We start from the raw sequence: 19,183 nt of genomic DNA on the forward strand, positions 1-19,183 counted from the left end.
ATGTGTAAGATAAGCGGACATCTATTTCAATCTTTAGTTCTGTTCGTATTTTATTCAGGTGCAAGCCTACGAAGTTGTTTTGAAAACCCGAGGAAGCGGGCTTGTGGGTCGATAAAGTGTATATAATTGCGTACTGTTAATAGTGGTAAGGTCTGCAGGTGAAACACAGCGAAAGATAAAGTACCGGAAAGTAAGACCTACAGGTAGTTCACCTTGGAAAAACAGGCGTTTTTTTAGTTGCAACATATATAGGAAGTCTTAGCTCACTGATTCCTGTCCAAGGACGTAGTTCATTTGTACCTGTAGTTTTTACACGCATTCCAAACGCTTTCTACAAGTGCTCTATAAAAACGGTAATTCAACATAGAGACGAACTTGGAGGATCTCGCCATGAGCGTCTGATCCCAGCTACGTAAACTATTGTTGATATAAAGTATGAAATTCTAGGCTCATGTTTCGAAGTATAGAGAATTCTTTCATTTTTCCATGATGTAGATTTTTAGCGGCTTTTCCACAGAGTTATATGTCAGTAGTTGATATTATGTATAGCATAGGTGCAAATTAATAATACACAATTCAAGTAGTCTAGCTAACCTAAACCTGTGAGATTTATTCCAGCGTTCCTGAATCCAAATTTACCGTTTATATATTTTAGGTTTTCATCATTATTCTATCGTACATTCTGCATACAGCTAGCTTTTTTTTCTATCATTTATCGCAGTCGCTTTTTAAGGTAAGCAAGGACCTCTAATTCTAAAGCTGAAGGCGCTTGCAGTGGGGTTCCTGTGCCCCATGTCTGAGCTATCCATGTTTCTATCGAACCCATTAAGATACTTATTTTTTATAACAGGAATTAAAGTGACTCGATCCTTAGCTGATTTGAGTTCAAATGTGCTCTTATTTTGGGTGTCCAAATTGATCGTTAAGAGCTCCCATCGCGCCGCTGTTGTGATTAATGTTAAAAACGCTAAGTTCCCACTTTGTATTGCGTCAACAGCATACAAGCATTTACAGGATAAGAGTTCTCTCACACTGAATTCCCCCCTCGAACACCAATTAGAAATAGGTCGTTCTGACCTTCATGACGAACTACAAAAACTGTTTCGTCGTCGCCATGCGTCCCGATCGGTATCATTTCTTTTACTTTGACAGACAGGTAAATCTCAGCGTCGGACACAATTATTCCACGCGAATTGCTGACTAATCGCCTAAGAAGTTTTTTCGTCGTCTCAACAAAAAGAAATTCGAAAGTTTGTTCATTCCACTTGAGTATTCGCAGATGCTTGTGATTTTCTCCATCAAATAGATAATTGGACCTAACAATTTCCACGAGTACAGTAGTTGTATCGTTAGCGTTATAAATAACAAGTATATCTCCATTTCGAGTCCAAACTAAAATGTCGTCTCCGAATGTTGTGATCCCTCGAATATTTTGCCCGGCCGGAGACTGATTCAGAGTCGATGACGATTATGCCATAGCTTTCTACAACAAACAGCTTTTTTTCTCTTAAAGCTGCCAGTTTCCGCCACACTTGACATATTTGCGGATACCGTCGACAATCTCTAGTGGCTTGCACAAACCATCTGTAGTTTTCGACACAATATAGACTTAGAGACTTGTTCTGGTCGAGTGGTATCTTTTCATGAGTAAGCGCTGCCGTCGGAAAACCTCCATAGGTAATATTCCACACGTGCTCATCTTCACTTTGTCATACACATCGTTCACTGCTAAGTCGACCCCGGAGCATGAATTATTATTAAGTTGACTAATTAAATTTTCTCCAGCCTGTGTATTGTTAACTGGATCACTGTCAAGCCAGTGCCATATTTGTGCGACAAGCTCGCCTCTCAACTCTGCATCAAGACTTAAGTTCTCAAGTATTTCACCTAAGCAGGCCACATCATTCAGCTGTATGTTTTGACCCATTAAGGAACTCTGGATCGAGCATACGTGCGTGTAGATTTTGATTCAGATAGTCATGTAATTGCTCAATGAGCGCTGGCATTTGAAGTTTCTTGACGGCTACGACGAGCTGCACTATTTGACTAGCTGGGATTGGGATTATCTAGTTGGTATAGATGTATTCTAATAAAAGATCGATAACGTTGACAGATATTTCAAGCCGAAGTGCCGGTCTGCCCTGTTCCGTACTCCCAGAACGCTCTGCCCCTTGAAGCAACTGAGTGAAGAAATCTGATGATTCCTCAAGGACGCACCCATGTGCGATTCGGATCAGGCAAGTCGGGTTGTTCTGACGACATTCTAAAAAAACGCAGTCACGCATCCCTTGCTGTTTTCGATAATCGGTCGCTTTTGCACGGCAGAGAAGTGTTTCTCCTAGATGTAGGTGGTTCTGCATTACGTGCCTTTGAAATGGTTTAGCAGCTGTGGAGGTCGGTTCTTAACTACTAAGCCTTGTACCAAGCACTTTGATTGATTTAGGAGTTAAGAGTCATTATCTGAAAGAGAGATACAATCATTTAGTATCAGAAACCTTAACTACCTTATTACCCAATCTTAGAACTAACAACAAATCACAGCTGAGCATATCTTCGAAGTGTCCAGCAGTGAATACCATTGTTTTTCAAAGAAGAATATGCCGCTGCACGATTCTCTATGTAAACGGCGTTCAAATTCCCCTAACATTTTTTAACTGAACTTTCGAGTCATGTAAGATACACATAGAATTTTTTTTTTTCCTGAATTTAGTTTCTAAGCACGCTGCAAAGTTTTGTACTTACAGTTAAAAAAAACTTTTTGAAAGTATTGCTACACATTTTGAGCTCTTTACACATAAAAACTCCGTTGCCCAAAACTGGCTCAGGAGGTGGTGAAACAGGGTCTATAAAACATTACACTTGGAGTTAAAAAGTAATATTTCACACATGTAATTTCTTCACTTTTTTGTATTTGGTAATATTTCCATAATTGGCAAATGAATTCATATTCTTTTAGGTGCAAGGTACTGCGATAGCCTGACAAGGACATAATCTAGGAGAAAAATCAACGCGGAAGACTGTTAGTCTGTGCATGAAAGGGTGGATAAATGATTTGAGTTATACGTTTAACACTGTTACAATGGCTAGCACCTGGTTTTCCCAACACCAAGTGAACTGTGTCTATGCGCGGTCTTGAATTTAGACCACCTCACATATTCCTGAGTTTAGTAAAAACACACTTTAGCACTGGCCACTAATTGATGGATGTAGAAATATTTTTTTGGCTCAATTTATTTAATTGTAATGCATTACCCGTAACAGATAAGTACGACGCAGTATCACATTAACGTGTCGCAGTGTTCCCGTGTTCTTGGGAAATTGCGACATATCAAGTGGCTTTCCGAAGCTTCGAGATACCAGATCGGATAACACCAATTGACCGAGTGCAGGGGCTTCTTTCTATGAATCATCGCATCCGAATTGTACTACATATATATATATATATATATACATAAGCATGACGATGCCAGTGAATAATGCTAAACCTGAGATTAACCGTAAGAATCATTCAAATCGATCGGTTTCTAATAGCTGCACAAGGTATATCTTTTGTCGGTCATTGAAGTCTGTGCGGTATACAGTTTACATGTTTTGTAAGTGGGAAAATATAAAAAAAAGATGACCCTGATTATGAAAATGCTTAGATACTCGGTTTGTGGCACAATGATCGTAGTTTATACCACTATTTTTTTATATTGTGATCGAGGAGTTGTTTACTGCTCTCACAATAACACTGTTCAACCGTATAAATCAGTTGTCTTCTATTCACCCGTATTGACCTTTTATATACGAAAATGACTCACTGTTCAAGGTGTTATCTGCTTTTAACTGAAAGATTCTCCTAAACAATGTACACTTATTGCTCAACAGCTCTAATCTTATAATGAAAAACAATTATAAGTAACTAATGGAGCAAGAAATATTCGCAAATCTCATATGAACTGACCAATATGCGTTCCTTGAAAAAGGCAACGCGTTTAGAAAGAAAATGTTCATATTGAAGCTTCCGATATCTTCTCGTATCTCCGATGACGTGGCATAGTAATTGGGACATTGGTTTTTGGTCTAACCGTTGGATAATTATAGTGTCGAATTTATGCAATACCCTATCACTCCGAAAAACACGCTATTTCTCTATTAAGTTTAGTAAGTGTGTATTTGTGTAGTGTTGTATAACGACCATAAATATTACAGAAGATGTTTTTTGACGCGAAATCACAATCAATCTTAGCAAGGACTAGCAAATTAACCTGTGAGCTGATTAATTAGACTCAGGGGACATAGACAACGTTGGGATTCAATATGTCTACTTAGAAGGTGATCTCTACGATCCATACCGATTCTTAATGTGTTTGATGATTATAGTAGTCCAAGGATCGTACTATTAACAGTTGTTACGGCGCATGAAACCTGGATAGGTTGAATACATGTCAAGATAAACGGCCGGAAACGTGTTGAAAAGATGAACATCGGTGGAATAGTCGAATGTACGGAACGAGAAATGTTGAAAGTCTGAGCTAGCTTAAGCTCTGTATGGAAATAGCTTTATATGACAGATAAGCATGAGGCCCGAATGAAGGAGAACGAAGAAGCTTTAGGTATATATCTGATGCCGTACCTATAGGGTAGCTATAACACATATAAGATCTTTCTAGGCATTGAACAAACACTTTAGATCTAAATCGACTCTGCGGTAATTGCTTCGATCTTCTAGCGCTTTCAACAATCAACTCAAATGTTTCCGACATTACCATGTTAGCATAGGTATAAAATTACTTTTAACATAGGTATAAAGTCACCTTTAAGAAGATACTAATAATAAAGTCTCCTCTCAGTTTTTACGTTTAATTTATACATTGAGAGATAATAAATAAAAAAACTGAATTGGTTAATTTCAAAATCGATTTAAATTTTACAACTTAATTAACACTTGTGCACTAAATGACGAGATAGGTAGAGTTTTCACAACACAGGATATTGTGACAACTGACGTCCTAATCAAATGTGTTCTGCTGTATCCTTAGTATCATGTGTTTTGCCTTTTATTTTTGTAAAACCGTGAAGTATCTGGATTGCGCTTTGCGTACATTCGCACTTTTGGCGGATGTTCCTTTTCAACATTTGCTAAAGAGGTTGAATCCTCCCCAGTCAACAATGCTTTACGTCAGTCTTTGGTTATATGTATGCTTCAAAACGCGGCATAATGGTCAAATATTTTTATGCTTCTTTTGAACGCCACTTGCCACCAAGCTTTATTCCTTTACTACTAGCTAAATTATGCAATATGTGTAATTAAATAGCTAATGTTACGTTTTCCCTGTTAGACATCTTGCAACTTTGCACACATTTTTAGATGGCGATTAAGGCCAGGTATCCAATGTGTAAATGATGGCCGCAACGCTGTAGCTCTGCTCGTATCTCTAATCAATTTTCTTTTGATCATTTTCTTTTGAATCAAGCTAAATGCTGCTTGAATAATTGTTTCATCTAAATTAAAAAAAAACCCTTGCCTGTATGTCTGTCGGACTCAGATCGACCCCTTAAATTTGTATCTAGCCTTTTCATTCTTCGAAGAGTTACGCGTAGGATGGAAGTAACTGGATAAATAATGATTTCCCTATAAAGTTTGTTTTTTTTCATCTTATAGACAACAATGTTAATTAGGAGAATCTGATGTTTTTTACAATTCCTGTTTTTTTGGCGTTGTTTTTTCTCATTTTTCAATTCTCAGGTTAAAAATTACCCCCGAAAGGCGAAAACCTAATTTAGCGTTTTATGGAAAAGTTTTTTTCTTGATGCCAATCGACGAGATGGGTAAAATGGTAATACATGTTCCTATACTTAAAATGAATATTTCGGCGTAAAAATGGTTAAAATTGTATTGACGGGTTCGTATTGCCCACGTGACAGTAGAGTGGAGATGCATTTCGAATGGCTACTTGAGCGCATTTCAAAAAATGCCAATTGGAAGTTAGAGCAGTTAATATTGAGCTGATTTTCGAGAAAACATTCCTGAATCATTTTGAGAAAAAAGACACAAGATATCAAAATAAAGGTATACATATTTATTATAAAAAATTAACACAATATAAAAATCCTCAATGTTTGGAAATTTCCTAAAGACAGAATTACCATGCTAACCAGTCTTCATGCAACACAGAGGTAACCACTTGTTGACAAAAGATGATTAAAGAAGCGATATCCTAAAAAACAAGTTAGTACATCAATTGAAACATATAAAATTATCATGCCATTTTTATTAGGTTTTCATTTTGTAAAATATGTAGCTATTTATTACGTCGGCGACATTCCGGAAATAGAATCAGTAGGTATAGCAATATGTTTTACAAGTCTAAGACTCACGTACCTTCCTTAAAGTTCGGCAAACCTACTTATGTGGTAAACCCTACTCATGTGCGTTCCCGAAGCAGGGTCAGTCAAAACACTAGAAAAACCCCGTCATTACATTATAGAAACCTATCAAAAGCCAACAAGACACAGATCTACAGTTAGGTGAGGTCGTTGGCAAACATATCAGAATAGACTAATGAATAAAATTCAGAAGGTTAACGGGTTAGATTGTAACGAATCGAACAAACGAGAGTCATCGTAACGCTGGTGTATATATATAAAAAGATTTGACTTCATACATGGTAAAGGAATCTATACTATCAAATGAACTGTTTCTAGCATCTCGTTATATTTGGGTAACACAACGTCTTTGGAAGCGAGCGTGGGGTAAGCCACCATTGGGTCGGTTATTACGCACAAAGACACAAGCAGCGTTTTTTTCCCACATTTTTTAATTGTGCCTAAAAACATCCCAAAAGTATATTTACTGGAATGAAATTAAATCATATTTATTTAAGCCATATCCATGCTAAAACTCACTCTTCCAAATAAGAAGTAGCTTCTTAAAGGGGTAATTTTCAGATGATCATTGTTGCTAAGCCTAGCAGGGATATGTTAATCATGCTGCGCTCATTCCGGCGCAAGAAAAGTTTCATCTCTAAATATTGTTATGATGACATGCACTAGGACATATGTTATACCTAGTACAGTCATTAGAATGTATGTTACTGAATCCGTACCAATAAAGCACTGATGCCCGAATTTACTTGCCATTAATGTGCAAAAACGTATTCCAATCCCCCTGCTATTCATTGGAACGTTTGCGCGTGATCGGAAGTTGACTTTATTACTTCTGACAATGTGTTGCATGTTGAAATAATCAAATTTGAGCTAAGTTTATATGTTCAGTTCATTAAAATCCTTGAACATGGAAACAGAGTAACATAGGCTTTTGCCTGTGATCTGTTGTTCCTCTTAGAAAAGGTTTACCTAGTGAAATTAACACCAGTAAAAGTAAACGATGGTGTCTCTTTTATTTTAAACGGCACTGAAAAGACTTGTTCAACGACCGGTTTAGGCTTCAACTTTGAAGATGCTTGGAGGTCTGCAAAAGCCATTCCAACCGTGCATGCACCTCTCCAAGAATATGTAAGGTAGTAGATATTGTGCAAACCTCTTCAAATCACTTACAAAGCCCATACATGCGTCGCCGCTTGGCCGCGTTCTCTAAGCGTAAACTGCAATGACTGAACCGCGTTATCCACAAACGGAGTGCATGAAATGTGACTCTTTCATAAAATGTTTTCACCGCGGATCAGCGTAAAAATGAATGCTTTGAATTAATGTAATAAGAATATCAATAGCTTAGCAAAAACACATACTCATTTATGCATTCCGATTTGAACGATTTGATAGTACTACTGCGACCTCTGCTGATAAAAGACGTGATACATGCTACTGAATCCAACCTGTTGCTATTTTGTGTGTATTGCTCCTGCTGCCTTCTTTCATTGGCTGCTTTTTAAGACATTTCTTGCATACGCCTGAAGCCTGGAACTTGGCTCGTTTACATCTTAATTCTGCCATTTGCGGAAGCCGAATCAAACAATCGATGTGCCTTTGATCCCGTCAATCACCTTCATTCTATAAACAGCTTCGAAAACACAGCCAATCATACTGCCGTACTGTATCTTGACCCTTTTGAACTGTGACTCTATCAGCGTACCTCCAGCAGATTGAAGATTAATCTTTTCCTGACAGGTAGTCTTGTGCTCCGTCTCGAGCGAACAATTCGCGATATGAAATAACACAATTGTTGAAATCGTAGCTGAACATTTGCTATAAATTTCTAAAAGGTTACTAATAGTGTTAAATTTGTGATGGCTAGCATTTCATCACTTTAACGACGAAGTTGAAGGTCTTTCAAGCTCAAAATAACGCACAACAAACATCAAGTTAATGACTTCGTTGTAGATCTCGATTCATAAACTAAACAATACATATCGTTCTGTTATATACTCCATTTTAATGACGCTTCGTCGGACGCGCTGACTACTGGATATTTAAGTGTTTTTACCGATGAAAGAAGTAGCTTTAAAAATAATTGCATCTGTATTTCCAAGTCTTCTCAGATAATTCAGTCCGAACGTTGTGGTTGACCTATTCCACAACTGTACATTTCGGTTATAATATATGCACTATTTAGGCAAATATGAATGTTTTTGTTTAGTTCAAACTGAACTAGGTGGATTATATTCAGAAGAGGGAAAAGATAGCAACATCGCCGTTTTTAGATAATTTTGTCCCGCGAAAGTGAGCTTTTTGTCCATAAACACATGTTTAGTCTACAAATGTGACAGCATGATAAATTTCATATTGAAAAAACCAGTTAGAAGCAGCAGCGGTACTACATCAAGATCTCAGTCGCTCAACTAACATTATACATTGGATATGGCTCTGTGCTTCATTTAGGTTAGGACACCTTGTGCACGCATGCACGCTACCGTGGTACCTTATAACTATTTGCTAATAAACTATAATTGTGCGTTCTTCAGGCAATGCGCATAATTATTCTAATTATTTATGCATAACACTATATTCTTGTTAAGCCAACGATAATTCGTTGCCTACATGCTGCCTTAAATTAAGGTTTGAGATTTTTTTCATTACACCGTTCTATTCATGGCTACTTCAATAGCGTCGTGCTCCATTGTAGTTATAATAGTTTGCGTATATTATACTTATGTCCTATCTTCGCCCTGTCGATTAGTTTACATTTAGTAGGCTAATGGTCAGAACGTAATTTGCACCTCCGGGTGGATAAAATATCCTAAGTAAAAGCTCTGGAGACTCTGGGCACATTTATTCTTATCAATAGCGCTAAAAACATTACTGCACTCATAAAAACTGTAACTATTAGTTATCTGTTCTATGGAGAAAATGACAAGTATTTGAAAACATTTAAATAGTCATCCTTGAAATCCTGGAACTTCTTCTGATCACTGCCAAGAACGAAGTTTTGGACGGTTAACTCGCAGTATGCATGAAGTAACTGTGTTCGACGCAGAAATCTCCCAACTTACCACAGGAGATTTTATCGATGGTTGCACGGTGCTGACGGGACGATTTTTTTGGCTTGTCATGAAAGCCACAATAACCTATTCCTAATCGGCATTCAGCGGCAGAGAATGTTCCTGCATAGCGAAAATTTGTATTATACCGACGTAATACAAAATGGAAACGTTGCGTTTCTAACGTCTATCGCAGTCGCAACATGATCACCAGCCCTAATGTTCAGACTAAAAGCACTTTTAAATTTGAATCAGCAAAAGATCGAGTCGTTTTGATTCCCGTTATAACATCGATATCTTGTGGTGAATTTCGTAGAGACACAGATCTTATGAATATGGCCATTCGACAAAAAACCTTGCTGTCTTGAAAAATATAAGTCTCTATCTCGAATTCAGCCACTTGAAAACACACTTGTGATAAATGTTAAGACAAGAAACCAGCAATATAGCAAGAATATTTATAACGGTACTAAAATAAAATCATGTTCATGCATTCTAAACCTCGCAGGAATTTAAAGATCAATTTAAATAAAGTAGATTTCTGAAATCATCTGCGATATTAAACACTTTACCTTATTGGTATGCACCATTATAACTGTTTAACTTACACAACGTTTCGGCGAGGCTAGATTCTGTACGGCGAAAAACAGAACTAAGCAGCAACGAGTTAGGATCCAATGTGAATAATAATATCGAAATACAGGAAGTAAATACGCACAATTCTAGCAAAAAAATTGATATTGTCATTGAAGATGTATAATAAATAACGACGAAAGTGGAATTTGGAAGATTTAGGTACGCAGATAATTTTACGTAATGTATGGTGAATTTACGCATTTTACTTTCGGATGTTCGAAAAACCTTTCTAAACAACAAAACATAAGGTAAGAACGATACGTATTCAAAATTTTCAATAGAAAAATTTTGTTTTGTGGCTCGCGTAGGCATCGCATGGCAGGGCCGACATTGATGTGCATTTTATGATCAAGTAATGAAAAAAATAAAGAGACTAATATGTATGGATGCTTCTAACATGAACGACAATCGGCTACCGTAATTTTTCGAGCAAAATACCAGGCTGTATTTGTGTAGAAGCCTGTTCTGATATCCACGTATTGTACAGTCTAAGGCTAAAGAACTCTATTCAGAAGAAAAGTTATTTATGATTGGCATAAATGAGTAATATTAAGTGAATACCACAGCTAAATGTATGTTTTGACAAAGTTCGTAATGACAGAAGCAGATTAGCTGGTCGCGGTAGTGATATTCGTAAAGGCAGCAATCCTACAATCACAACAGACTACAGGAGCAATTTCATAAAAGTTGTAAAAGTAGCTCTAGATGGCCTATAAGTAAGGTCGTGCTAAGATGTGTGCCGTCTGAAAGTCGAATAAATCAGTTTCATGCTCCGTTTTTGGTTTAAGATCTGCTGCGCTACTCCAGAATTCAACAGAACTCAAGATACTTTGCACGAAATATCGATTTAGCAAGGACAACACCAATCATAAATTTGATGACTAACCTTTACCTACTATGAGTAAAATCACTGTGGAACCGGGACGGAAAAGTTGCAATGTTTCCCATAAAGGTTTTTCTGAAGAAGTTTGAGCAACTGAAAAAATAAAATAGCAATTTTAGAACGTTTCAATACAAGGTAAACCCGTTTTAGTTGTCGATGATGGAGGAGTTTATTCGCGGCAACAAGTAATTGTTACGTAACGTTAAATCTATATAAGAACGTTTATAAGTTTGTGTGGCCATTTTCGCGCGTTTGTTAAAGCTGCCCAAAAAAGCCTTCCTACCAAATCAAGGGCACCAAGTTTTAATAGACGAAAAGGCACATTGAACTGTTCATAAAACGAAAGTACGAATTGATATAGCTCGGAAATCAGAACGGATTAATTTACCAAGGCCCACTTATAGTACAATACCAACGTGTAATTTCAATTAGGTGCCTTTTTCTGGAAACATTACGGTTTTAACATTTTCGTGCCCTTTAACTATCAAGTTCGTCATGATAGCTCTTTCTGATCGACATATGGAGTCAAAACAACTCGATAATTTGCTGGCCCAAAGGACATCGTTTTCATATTGTGGGTGTCGCTAGAGTTGATCACAAAAGATGTCTACTGAAATTTTACTGTCATTATTGACACATACAATCGATCTGCCCTCTCGATTGCTTCCACAGGCTACGCGCAATTATGCGAATGTAAGGCCTTTTCACACTTCATTTCTACATTAACGCTACTCAAATTAAGATTATTAGGTTTATTTGTACACATAAAAACATTATATTGCGCTCGCTATGTACCCCCACTGGAAAGAGTCTAGCTAGTCTAGGTGATGTAAAGACTGTTTCGTCGGACACCAATTTTCCGAGACGATCGTAAACGACTTATTTTATGGCCAGCTCTTTTTCTATCAACACAAACTAGTTTTATTACATGTTCGTTTAATTTGACAACTTGCAAATTCGTACTATTCTCGCTGTCGAATACAAGCTCAGCGCTGGGAGTTCTCTTAGTATTGCCTATTAAAAATATCCTGCCAGATTATGTTTACACAAAGTTATTGTCTCCGGACGTGGTTATCCCTCGCACATTTTGCATACCCGATGGGAACAAAATGCGCAAGGTTTCACCTGAAGAGACAACTACATCGATAGCATGACTTTTTATGACGAAGAGCTCATCTCGCAGTAAGACGGACATGCCGACCACGAAATCAAGATTTGTGACACTGACCTAAGTGTTGTATATCTTTCATAATGCCACCAGATATTATTATTTGAATCTTCGCCGCGCCCTCGGCTTTGCAGGATGCAATGCATAGTGAGGATATCTTTATTACTTTGGCTCGTCTTCATATGTGTCGGATAGAGATTTTAGAGTGAGATGCAGTACTCTTTTAGGGCTTAATTTAATCCGAAATATTCCCGCAAATAACTACCAGCTGCAATCGAAAGACCGTCTGTTCTATATTTTAGGGTAAGATCAACGAATATACAAATTTGATTTATGGTTAACGTGCTGCGATATCGCCGTGTTATGTCTAAAATCATAATGGCTTTCCCTTTTACTTAATAACTTCTACTATAAATCATTCGTATACAATAGTATGTGCAGTTCACGTAGAGATCTTATGCAACATGCACAACTCCTTCTGGTGTAAAACAAAATGCTTACTCGTAGTCCTAAGTGTAATAGCCGACTTCATGGCAGCGTAGTAAAATATGGCTTTGGAAAAGTAGTTCCCGAAATGAATTCGATTTCTCACAACAATTGCTGAAAAAAGTGTGTGCATTAAATCGTGCACTAAGAAACTCTGACAGATCCCTTTATTAATAGTCATATATTAATATAGAATATATCATACATTAATATAATGATTATGTGATATAACAAATTAAGTTTGTCTACACTTTTTAGTGTATGACTACCGTTAATTATTAAGCCTCCTTCCGGTATATTCTTGTCTAAATGGGTTCCCAACGCGCCGCAGACAATGAACATGTACATTGTAATGAAACGCCCGAGCTTTTTGTAAAAACAAACAATATAACGTACCACAAGGCTAATCCTGCTTGGGAATTCTGAAGCAGGTTTAGAGACTGAAATTATATATTTTATATTTCCTGCAACCCAAGTATATTTTGCGTGAGCGCGCAAATTATTTAAGTAGCTTTTTTTACATTATAGATATTATTCGGATTTTTTTAATAAAAGCAATAAAGAAAATTAAAACAGCGAGTAAGCAGACAAAAATATCGATTGAAACATCGATCATGGATCATACAGGCTTACCAAAAACATTTCGATTTACATGTTGAATATGTTGTCAAATTGATAATAGTGTGTACTAGCGAAATTTTATTGAACATCTTTGACAACAAGCATCTTAACCAAACCAAGGTTCTTCTCAAACCAAGCTCATATGTTAAGTACCGACTTAGTTGGCAAGCCATTTAACAATCTTTCAGAAACAAATTAATCCTGCTTCGATATATGTATATACCATTTGCATACGTTTCCGTTTTAATTACGCACTATATGCACTCATACTTGTTTGTAGCTAAAGACGAACATCTTCGCCACGAACGAAGTACACATTTTGAGAATGGCCTAAAGCTTACTAACTTTTCCTATGTATTTTCAGACAGTACATACCGTGTTCAAAAGTTTTGAAGAATACAATATGTATTTTCATTGAAAATATATGAAAAAAGATGTTACTCAGTCGTCATCGGCAACGGTTACAATGCCTGGAGATCGTTTTCTTTTCTCTCCAGCAAAAACGCTTTTACTGGTACTTGATGCATTACTCCCGTTTCCATCTCCGAGAGGAACACACTCCATAAGGGCACGATCTCTTCCACTGACCACGTCCGACATTTTCATTCCAGCTGACAAAAAGGGTATAGTCGAGTAGGGCGTGAAGTGGAACTTCTCTTCGAGATAACCCTGACAGAGACTCCACGACACTAGCTCCTCTAGACGTTCTTTGGGTAGTGAGGTACGGTCCTTACCTTTTTTTCGGAGAGCCTCGACCAACTTATTGCCGGTTAACCGGATCTCACCGATCTCAGCTTCATCAAGTACCTAAATAATAAACAATATTTACATACAAGTTGCGCATATCAATTGACCATACAACGTTAACACGATATATTAGTTCAACAAGATTTGCTGAGTTATTCCATTTGTCTTATCGGAGGTGGAAAAGTCAGTTAACTGCTGTTCTTCAATAGGTAAAAAAATTCACTGTCATGAAATAAAAACATAACTCACTTGACTCATGATTTTGATAACATTGGACACGTCGGAGGTGCGCGGTTGGTGTCCATGCGCACAATTATCGCATTTTATTTCTTGAGACTTAGAAAAGCCTTGCCGATTGATAACCATTGATGTGGAGCATGTAGGCGAATCCTTGTCCTCGCTGAAGTACTTGGCCAAAAGAGATCGCCGACAACGGCTTTGGTCTAAACAGTATGCCACGACGCTAGATATTTCAAATAATAGATTACATTAATATAGACTAAGCGCAGGAATAGTTTTTCATTCTAAGCATTCGTTGTAGGGAAGCCAAATTCACCTTTAATGTGCATTATTATTGGCTTACACGACATCTGTACATAATTACTTAAGAGATTTAAACAGATCCTCTTACCAGCTGTTATTGTTAACTTTTTACTATAAATTTATATCACATATATGTCTACTGATCATTCTCTTTCAAATCAATAACGTTCCCGGCCATTCTTTATTGGTTTAATGTAAAAGGCAACTTTTAGTTTACCCAATGAACTCCCCTTTCCAGTTAAGTAATATTTTTTTCAATAGTTTTATTAGCGATGGAGTAACGAGACCCTCTCGTCTCATTTGGGTCGTTGCCTATCGAAACCATAATATAAAGAACGTTTAAAGTATACAACTGAAAAAATTCGAAAATTCCAACCTGTAGAGATTCTTGGCGCCATTCTTTTCAGCGTAGACCATTGACGACTGACGGAAAATATCTTGAAAACGAAAAAAAACGATACAGTCCGCAGGTAGACCATCACGTCCGGCCCTACCAGACTCCTGATAATAATTTTCCATAGACTTTGGTATCGTGTGGTGAATCACGAACCGAACATTTGCTTTGTCGATGCCCATTCCAAAGGCAACTGTTGCAACCACTACCTGTGAAACGAAATAAGTTAAGCTTTATACACGAAATTTATCCATAACGGCATACCGAATACAATCAGTATTTAATTGCTGACAGGGCTACCTATCTCTTATGGAGTAATTACTACCTTTTTGCATTTTCCGTATGTTAATAATTTAGGACACGGCTACTAACACTAACCTGAATCTTTCCAGATGACCATCGCCGGTGTACCTTTGAACGTTTTTCGGATTCGAGAGAAGCATGATACGGGTAAGCTGAAATGCCATGCTTTGAAGAGAGATGTACAGCTACGTCTTCCGCCTCTTTTATTGAGAAGCAATATACGATACCCGTTTGATCGCGATACCTATACATATTAATAAATAATTCTCATCTCAATTAGTACCGTCATCGACATATACTTCCTCTGCATCATTGCATACAGTTCTATTGTGCTAAAACTTATCAAAACCACCGTATAGGTGTAATATTAACAGCTTTATTATTCAAGTTAAATTTAAAAAAAGAACAGAATAAACTAATATTTTTCGCATTATTATTATTGCGACATAGAAAGATTTAGTACATACATTTTCTGTATAACAGCTTTCGATCGTTTAAGCTTCAGCTACTATGATTCAGTTACACTTATCTCATAAAAAAATCAGTATCACAATTCTTCTCGCATCAACTGGTATTGATCTGATATTTTGCTGCACATGATACCTTTGAGTTAAATCATAGCGAAAATATAACTAACCGGCTTTTGATAAGGGTTCCGATAGCGTTTGGGACATCCTGTGGCGCCCGTTCAACACTATACTTCAAATTGGGTCGATCAAAAGCATCTCGTAAAATGGCGAGATCTTCATCAAGTGACAACATTTCAATAACATCCGCAGCCAACGTACGGGAGGCAGTAGCTGTTAAACCAAGTACTGGTACGCCTGGAAACTGCTTCTTTAAAATGCCAAGATAGTTATAATCCGGGCGAAAATCGTGGCCCCACTGCGAACAGCAATGTACCTGAAATGAGCAGTTCTTCTTTAACATTCCGCACTATTGTAAATGCACACTATAGTAACTACAATACATTCAGGCTAAAACGTAAATTTAACATAGTACTAGAACACTAGGAAATCTTTTAAAGTGACTTTGATAAGGTGTACTATATAAACAATTGGCACATGAACCACACGTATGCAGTTACGGCAGATGTGTTTGTGCACCCACGTTAAGAAATCATGGATTAAAAGATACGCAGATTTAGCACTCTATATACAACTTTACTCATTCACGAACCTCGTCGATAGCAAGAAGTTTAAGCTTTTTTAATTCCCAGCATTTTTGCAGCTTACTCATGAAGAGCTTCGACTTTGCAAGTCGCTCCGGAGTCACATAGAGTAACAGCGTATTTTCACTCGTTGACGGAAATAGCATTCGCTTGAGGATCGAGGAACTTTCCTCGCGTGGAAGTTGCGAATGAAGACATGCTACTGGCAAAGTAGGACAACGCGTCTGAACCTGCATGACCTATACACAATGTGCGTGTAAACAGAAGGTATATCTTTAGGTATATCGAGCAAAGGCCTTTAAGACTGAAAAACATTAAAAAAACTACAAAGCACGAGTAACGTATGTAATCAGTTTGATTGTGATTGATAGCATTAACGCGAAATTCTCACAAGCTGCAATCAAGAAGTTTTAATGAAGAACCAGCTAAGCTTGTTTTTCTGTTTGCACGAAAAAGCATACCTGATCTTCCATCAGCGAGACAAGAGGTGTGATTACGATCGTGAGACCCTGCAGATACATAGAAGGCAGTTGATAGGTTAAACTCTTCCCTCCTCCAGTAGGCATTATTAGTATACAATCTTTGCCTGCAAAAGAAAAACAGAACTCCCAGAACAATCGTTCTTCTTATTAAATCATAATTTGAAAATATTGCATATGAATTAACAATATATTGAACGCAACAGTATAGTGATTGTATCCGTGTAAGCTAACATGGGTAACCGTAACAGTCAACAACAACACGAACATGTCTTGTTTTCCACGTTAATGAAATTAGGTCAAGTTGATAAAGTCAACATATTTTTTTCAGAACATTCTTTGAGAAAGTAGAAACTCTTTCCAAGCATTTCGATCTGTCAGCTTTTATATAAAGCTGTATATGATGCTTTAACAAGCTAACATATTACTCTTTATAGATACTGTCTGCAGATAGTTCCGTTCAGTACAATGCGCTAGGATACAAAAAGGACCTGTAAGCACCTGAAAGAATACAATTGATGGCAGTTTCCTGCATGCCTCGAAACGCTTCAATTCCGAAAGCATCCTTACGCAGGCTACCAATCTTTTCTGACCATGGAAAATTGCTCCCACGGAACTCTTGGCCGTCTTGACGTACCACCTGTAACCACACACATCATATTAAAAATACAAGTGCAGTTATTGACTAGGAGGAATGTACACAGCAAGTACATCACGAAAGAACTCATATTATAAACTCTGCAACCTCAGAAGTAATAGGTCCGAGAAGTATTGTACCTTAAATGCAACTTGTCTACAGATGACAATCGACTCGACAATATATAGCCCAAGCTCAGCGCTGTGCCTTGATAATTACCTGACTCTTGATAATCTGCTCGAGAGTTTTCTTTTCATCCTCGAGGCTGGCTTGCTCAGATCTGAGTACGCGTATTTTCTTACGAACTTCTTCAAGCGCCGACTCTACCTCTCGAAGACGGCGTTTCTCAGCTACTGACGCCATTGAGCTGTTAGCTCCGGCCATGGCCTCTGGAATATGTGCCAAACATTTGAAATATATGTGCATCATATAACTGCATTTATCATCAGAGTTTACTATTTCCACACAACATAACGCAACACGATCCTGATTTCAAATTTGGAAGTGAAATAATTGTATTAATTATTAAAATAAATTATAAAGTAAATTTGTGTATGCATGAATCTCAGCCCTATCTCACATCTAGCTTTAGTGTGGAATAGAGTAGCCTCCGTCCTTTTAATACATGGTCCAACTGAAATATTCTTTATCCTTGAAACTTAAATGTCTATTGTATAAAGGTTGCCGCGTCCAGAAAAAATTATATCACTAGATGTTTCTAGCCACTAGATGTTCTTAAACTTAAATATCAATTTTAAATGCAAGAAATTGCTGCGACGCAACCCAATAGGATGAGTTTTTAACCATTTCCCGTGTTTTGAAAAACAAATTAATTAATATTAAATAAAGAGTTTAGATTTAGTTACATATGTGATATTCCCAATAACTAGATTGATAACGACTTTTCAGTAAAAAGTTTCAGAAAGACTATATTTAGGTTAATGGGGTTCAAAATAAAAAAAATTCAGCAGTCAAAAAACGTTGCCACCGAACTGCACTAACCCAAATCAGTAACTCTTTTGAAAATCAACGAATGTGGCAGATACGAATACTTTTGCGTGTAGCCTGAATTAAAAGCATATAATATGTATTGCACAAGGTTGCATCCTGCTTTTATATATATATATATATATATATTGCCACTGGTCAATTATCGACCGAATAGCTCCCATTTATTCCATTTTGATAAAGGCAAATAAGTTTGACATTTAATAGGCATATATCATTACTTATCATTGTTGACTACATCCTTTTTCAATAAATGATAGTGCACAGTTCTGTTAAAAATGTAGCCTTTATATTAGCAAAAAAACGATATCTTACACTTAAAATATCTGACTACAGAAATTAAGCTTTCTATTTGAAATAAAATCACTTTGAGCTGAAGCTTAGGTTAACATGATATAAACACCTTAAGTTCTCCTTATAGGAATAATTTAAAATACCTTGCTCGTAGCAAATTTAAGCTTTCGGATGTCTTCCCACTTGAAATAATGCTTACGCATTCACATATACAACTTTCATCATTGTCAGAAAATCAACACATTATCCAGCCAAAGATTTTCCTTTATCAATAGATTGAAATTCATATACATTGAATCGGAATTGAATGTATTTCATGCACCGTTCTGAGCCTTCGTGGGTATCTGTGGATTGGCTATTTCTAACACAGCTACCGTGACAATGAATTTTA

General features: G+C 37.0%; 1 protein-coding gene and 1 long non-coding RNA gene across 4 annotated transcripts; one reads left to right on the plus strand and one right to left on the minus strand.

Moving 5' to 3' along the window:
• The first annotated feature begins 1,009 nt into the window (after positions 1–1,009).
• LOC147753347 (uncharacterized) lies at positions 1,010–16,568 on the plus strand. 2 transcript variants are annotated; one of them, XR_015311459.1, is made up of 5 exons: positions 1,010–1,677; positions 2,114–2,237; positions 15,293–15,350; positions 15,866–16,021; positions 16,434–16,561. It is a non-coding gene; the product is annotated as an uncharacterized LOC147753347 (long non-coding RNA). The 2 variants fall into 2 exon arrangements; XR_015311460.1 differs by lacking the exons at positions 1,010–1,677; positions 15,866–16,021 and adding an exon at positions 1,686–1,951 and having other exon boundaries at positions 16,434–16,568.
• On the minus strand, positions 12,383–19,087 carry LOC147753348 (putative ATP-dependent DNA helicase Q1). Of its 2 annotated transcripts, XM_022834696.2 has the most exons (10): positions 18,936–19,087; positions 17,710–17,879; positions 17,355–17,493; positions 16,836–16,960; positions 16,383–16,613; positions 15,841–16,106; positions 15,279–15,447; positions 14,883–15,109; positions 14,213–14,426; positions 12,383–14,023 (listed from the first exon to the last, which is right to left on the minus strand). In XM_022834696.2, exons 2-10 carry the CDS (start codon positions 17,872–17,874, stop codon positions 13,658–13,660), a joined length of 1,902 nt encoding a protein of 633 aa, XP_022690431.1. In that variant the 5' UTR covers positions 17,875–17,879; positions 18,936–19,087; the 3' UTR covers positions 12,383–13,657. The 2 variants fall into 2 exon arrangements, with proteins under 2 accessions (XP_022690431.1, XP_022690434.1); XM_022834699.2 differs by lacking the exon at positions 18,936–19,087 and having other exon boundaries at positions 16,836–16,883; positions 17,710–17,868.
• Between the last annotated feature and the right edge of the window lie 96 nt (positions 19,088–19,183).

Source organism: Varroa jacobsoni, unplaced genomic scaffold (genome assembly GCF_002532875.2).
Source record: "Varroa jacobsoni isolate VJ856 unplaced genomic scaffold, vjacob_1.0 scaffold_545, whole genome shotgun sequence".
Taxonomy (NCBI): domain Eukaryota; kingdom Metazoa; phylum Arthropoda; class Arachnida; order Mesostigmata; family Varroidae; genus Varroa; species Varroa jacobsoni.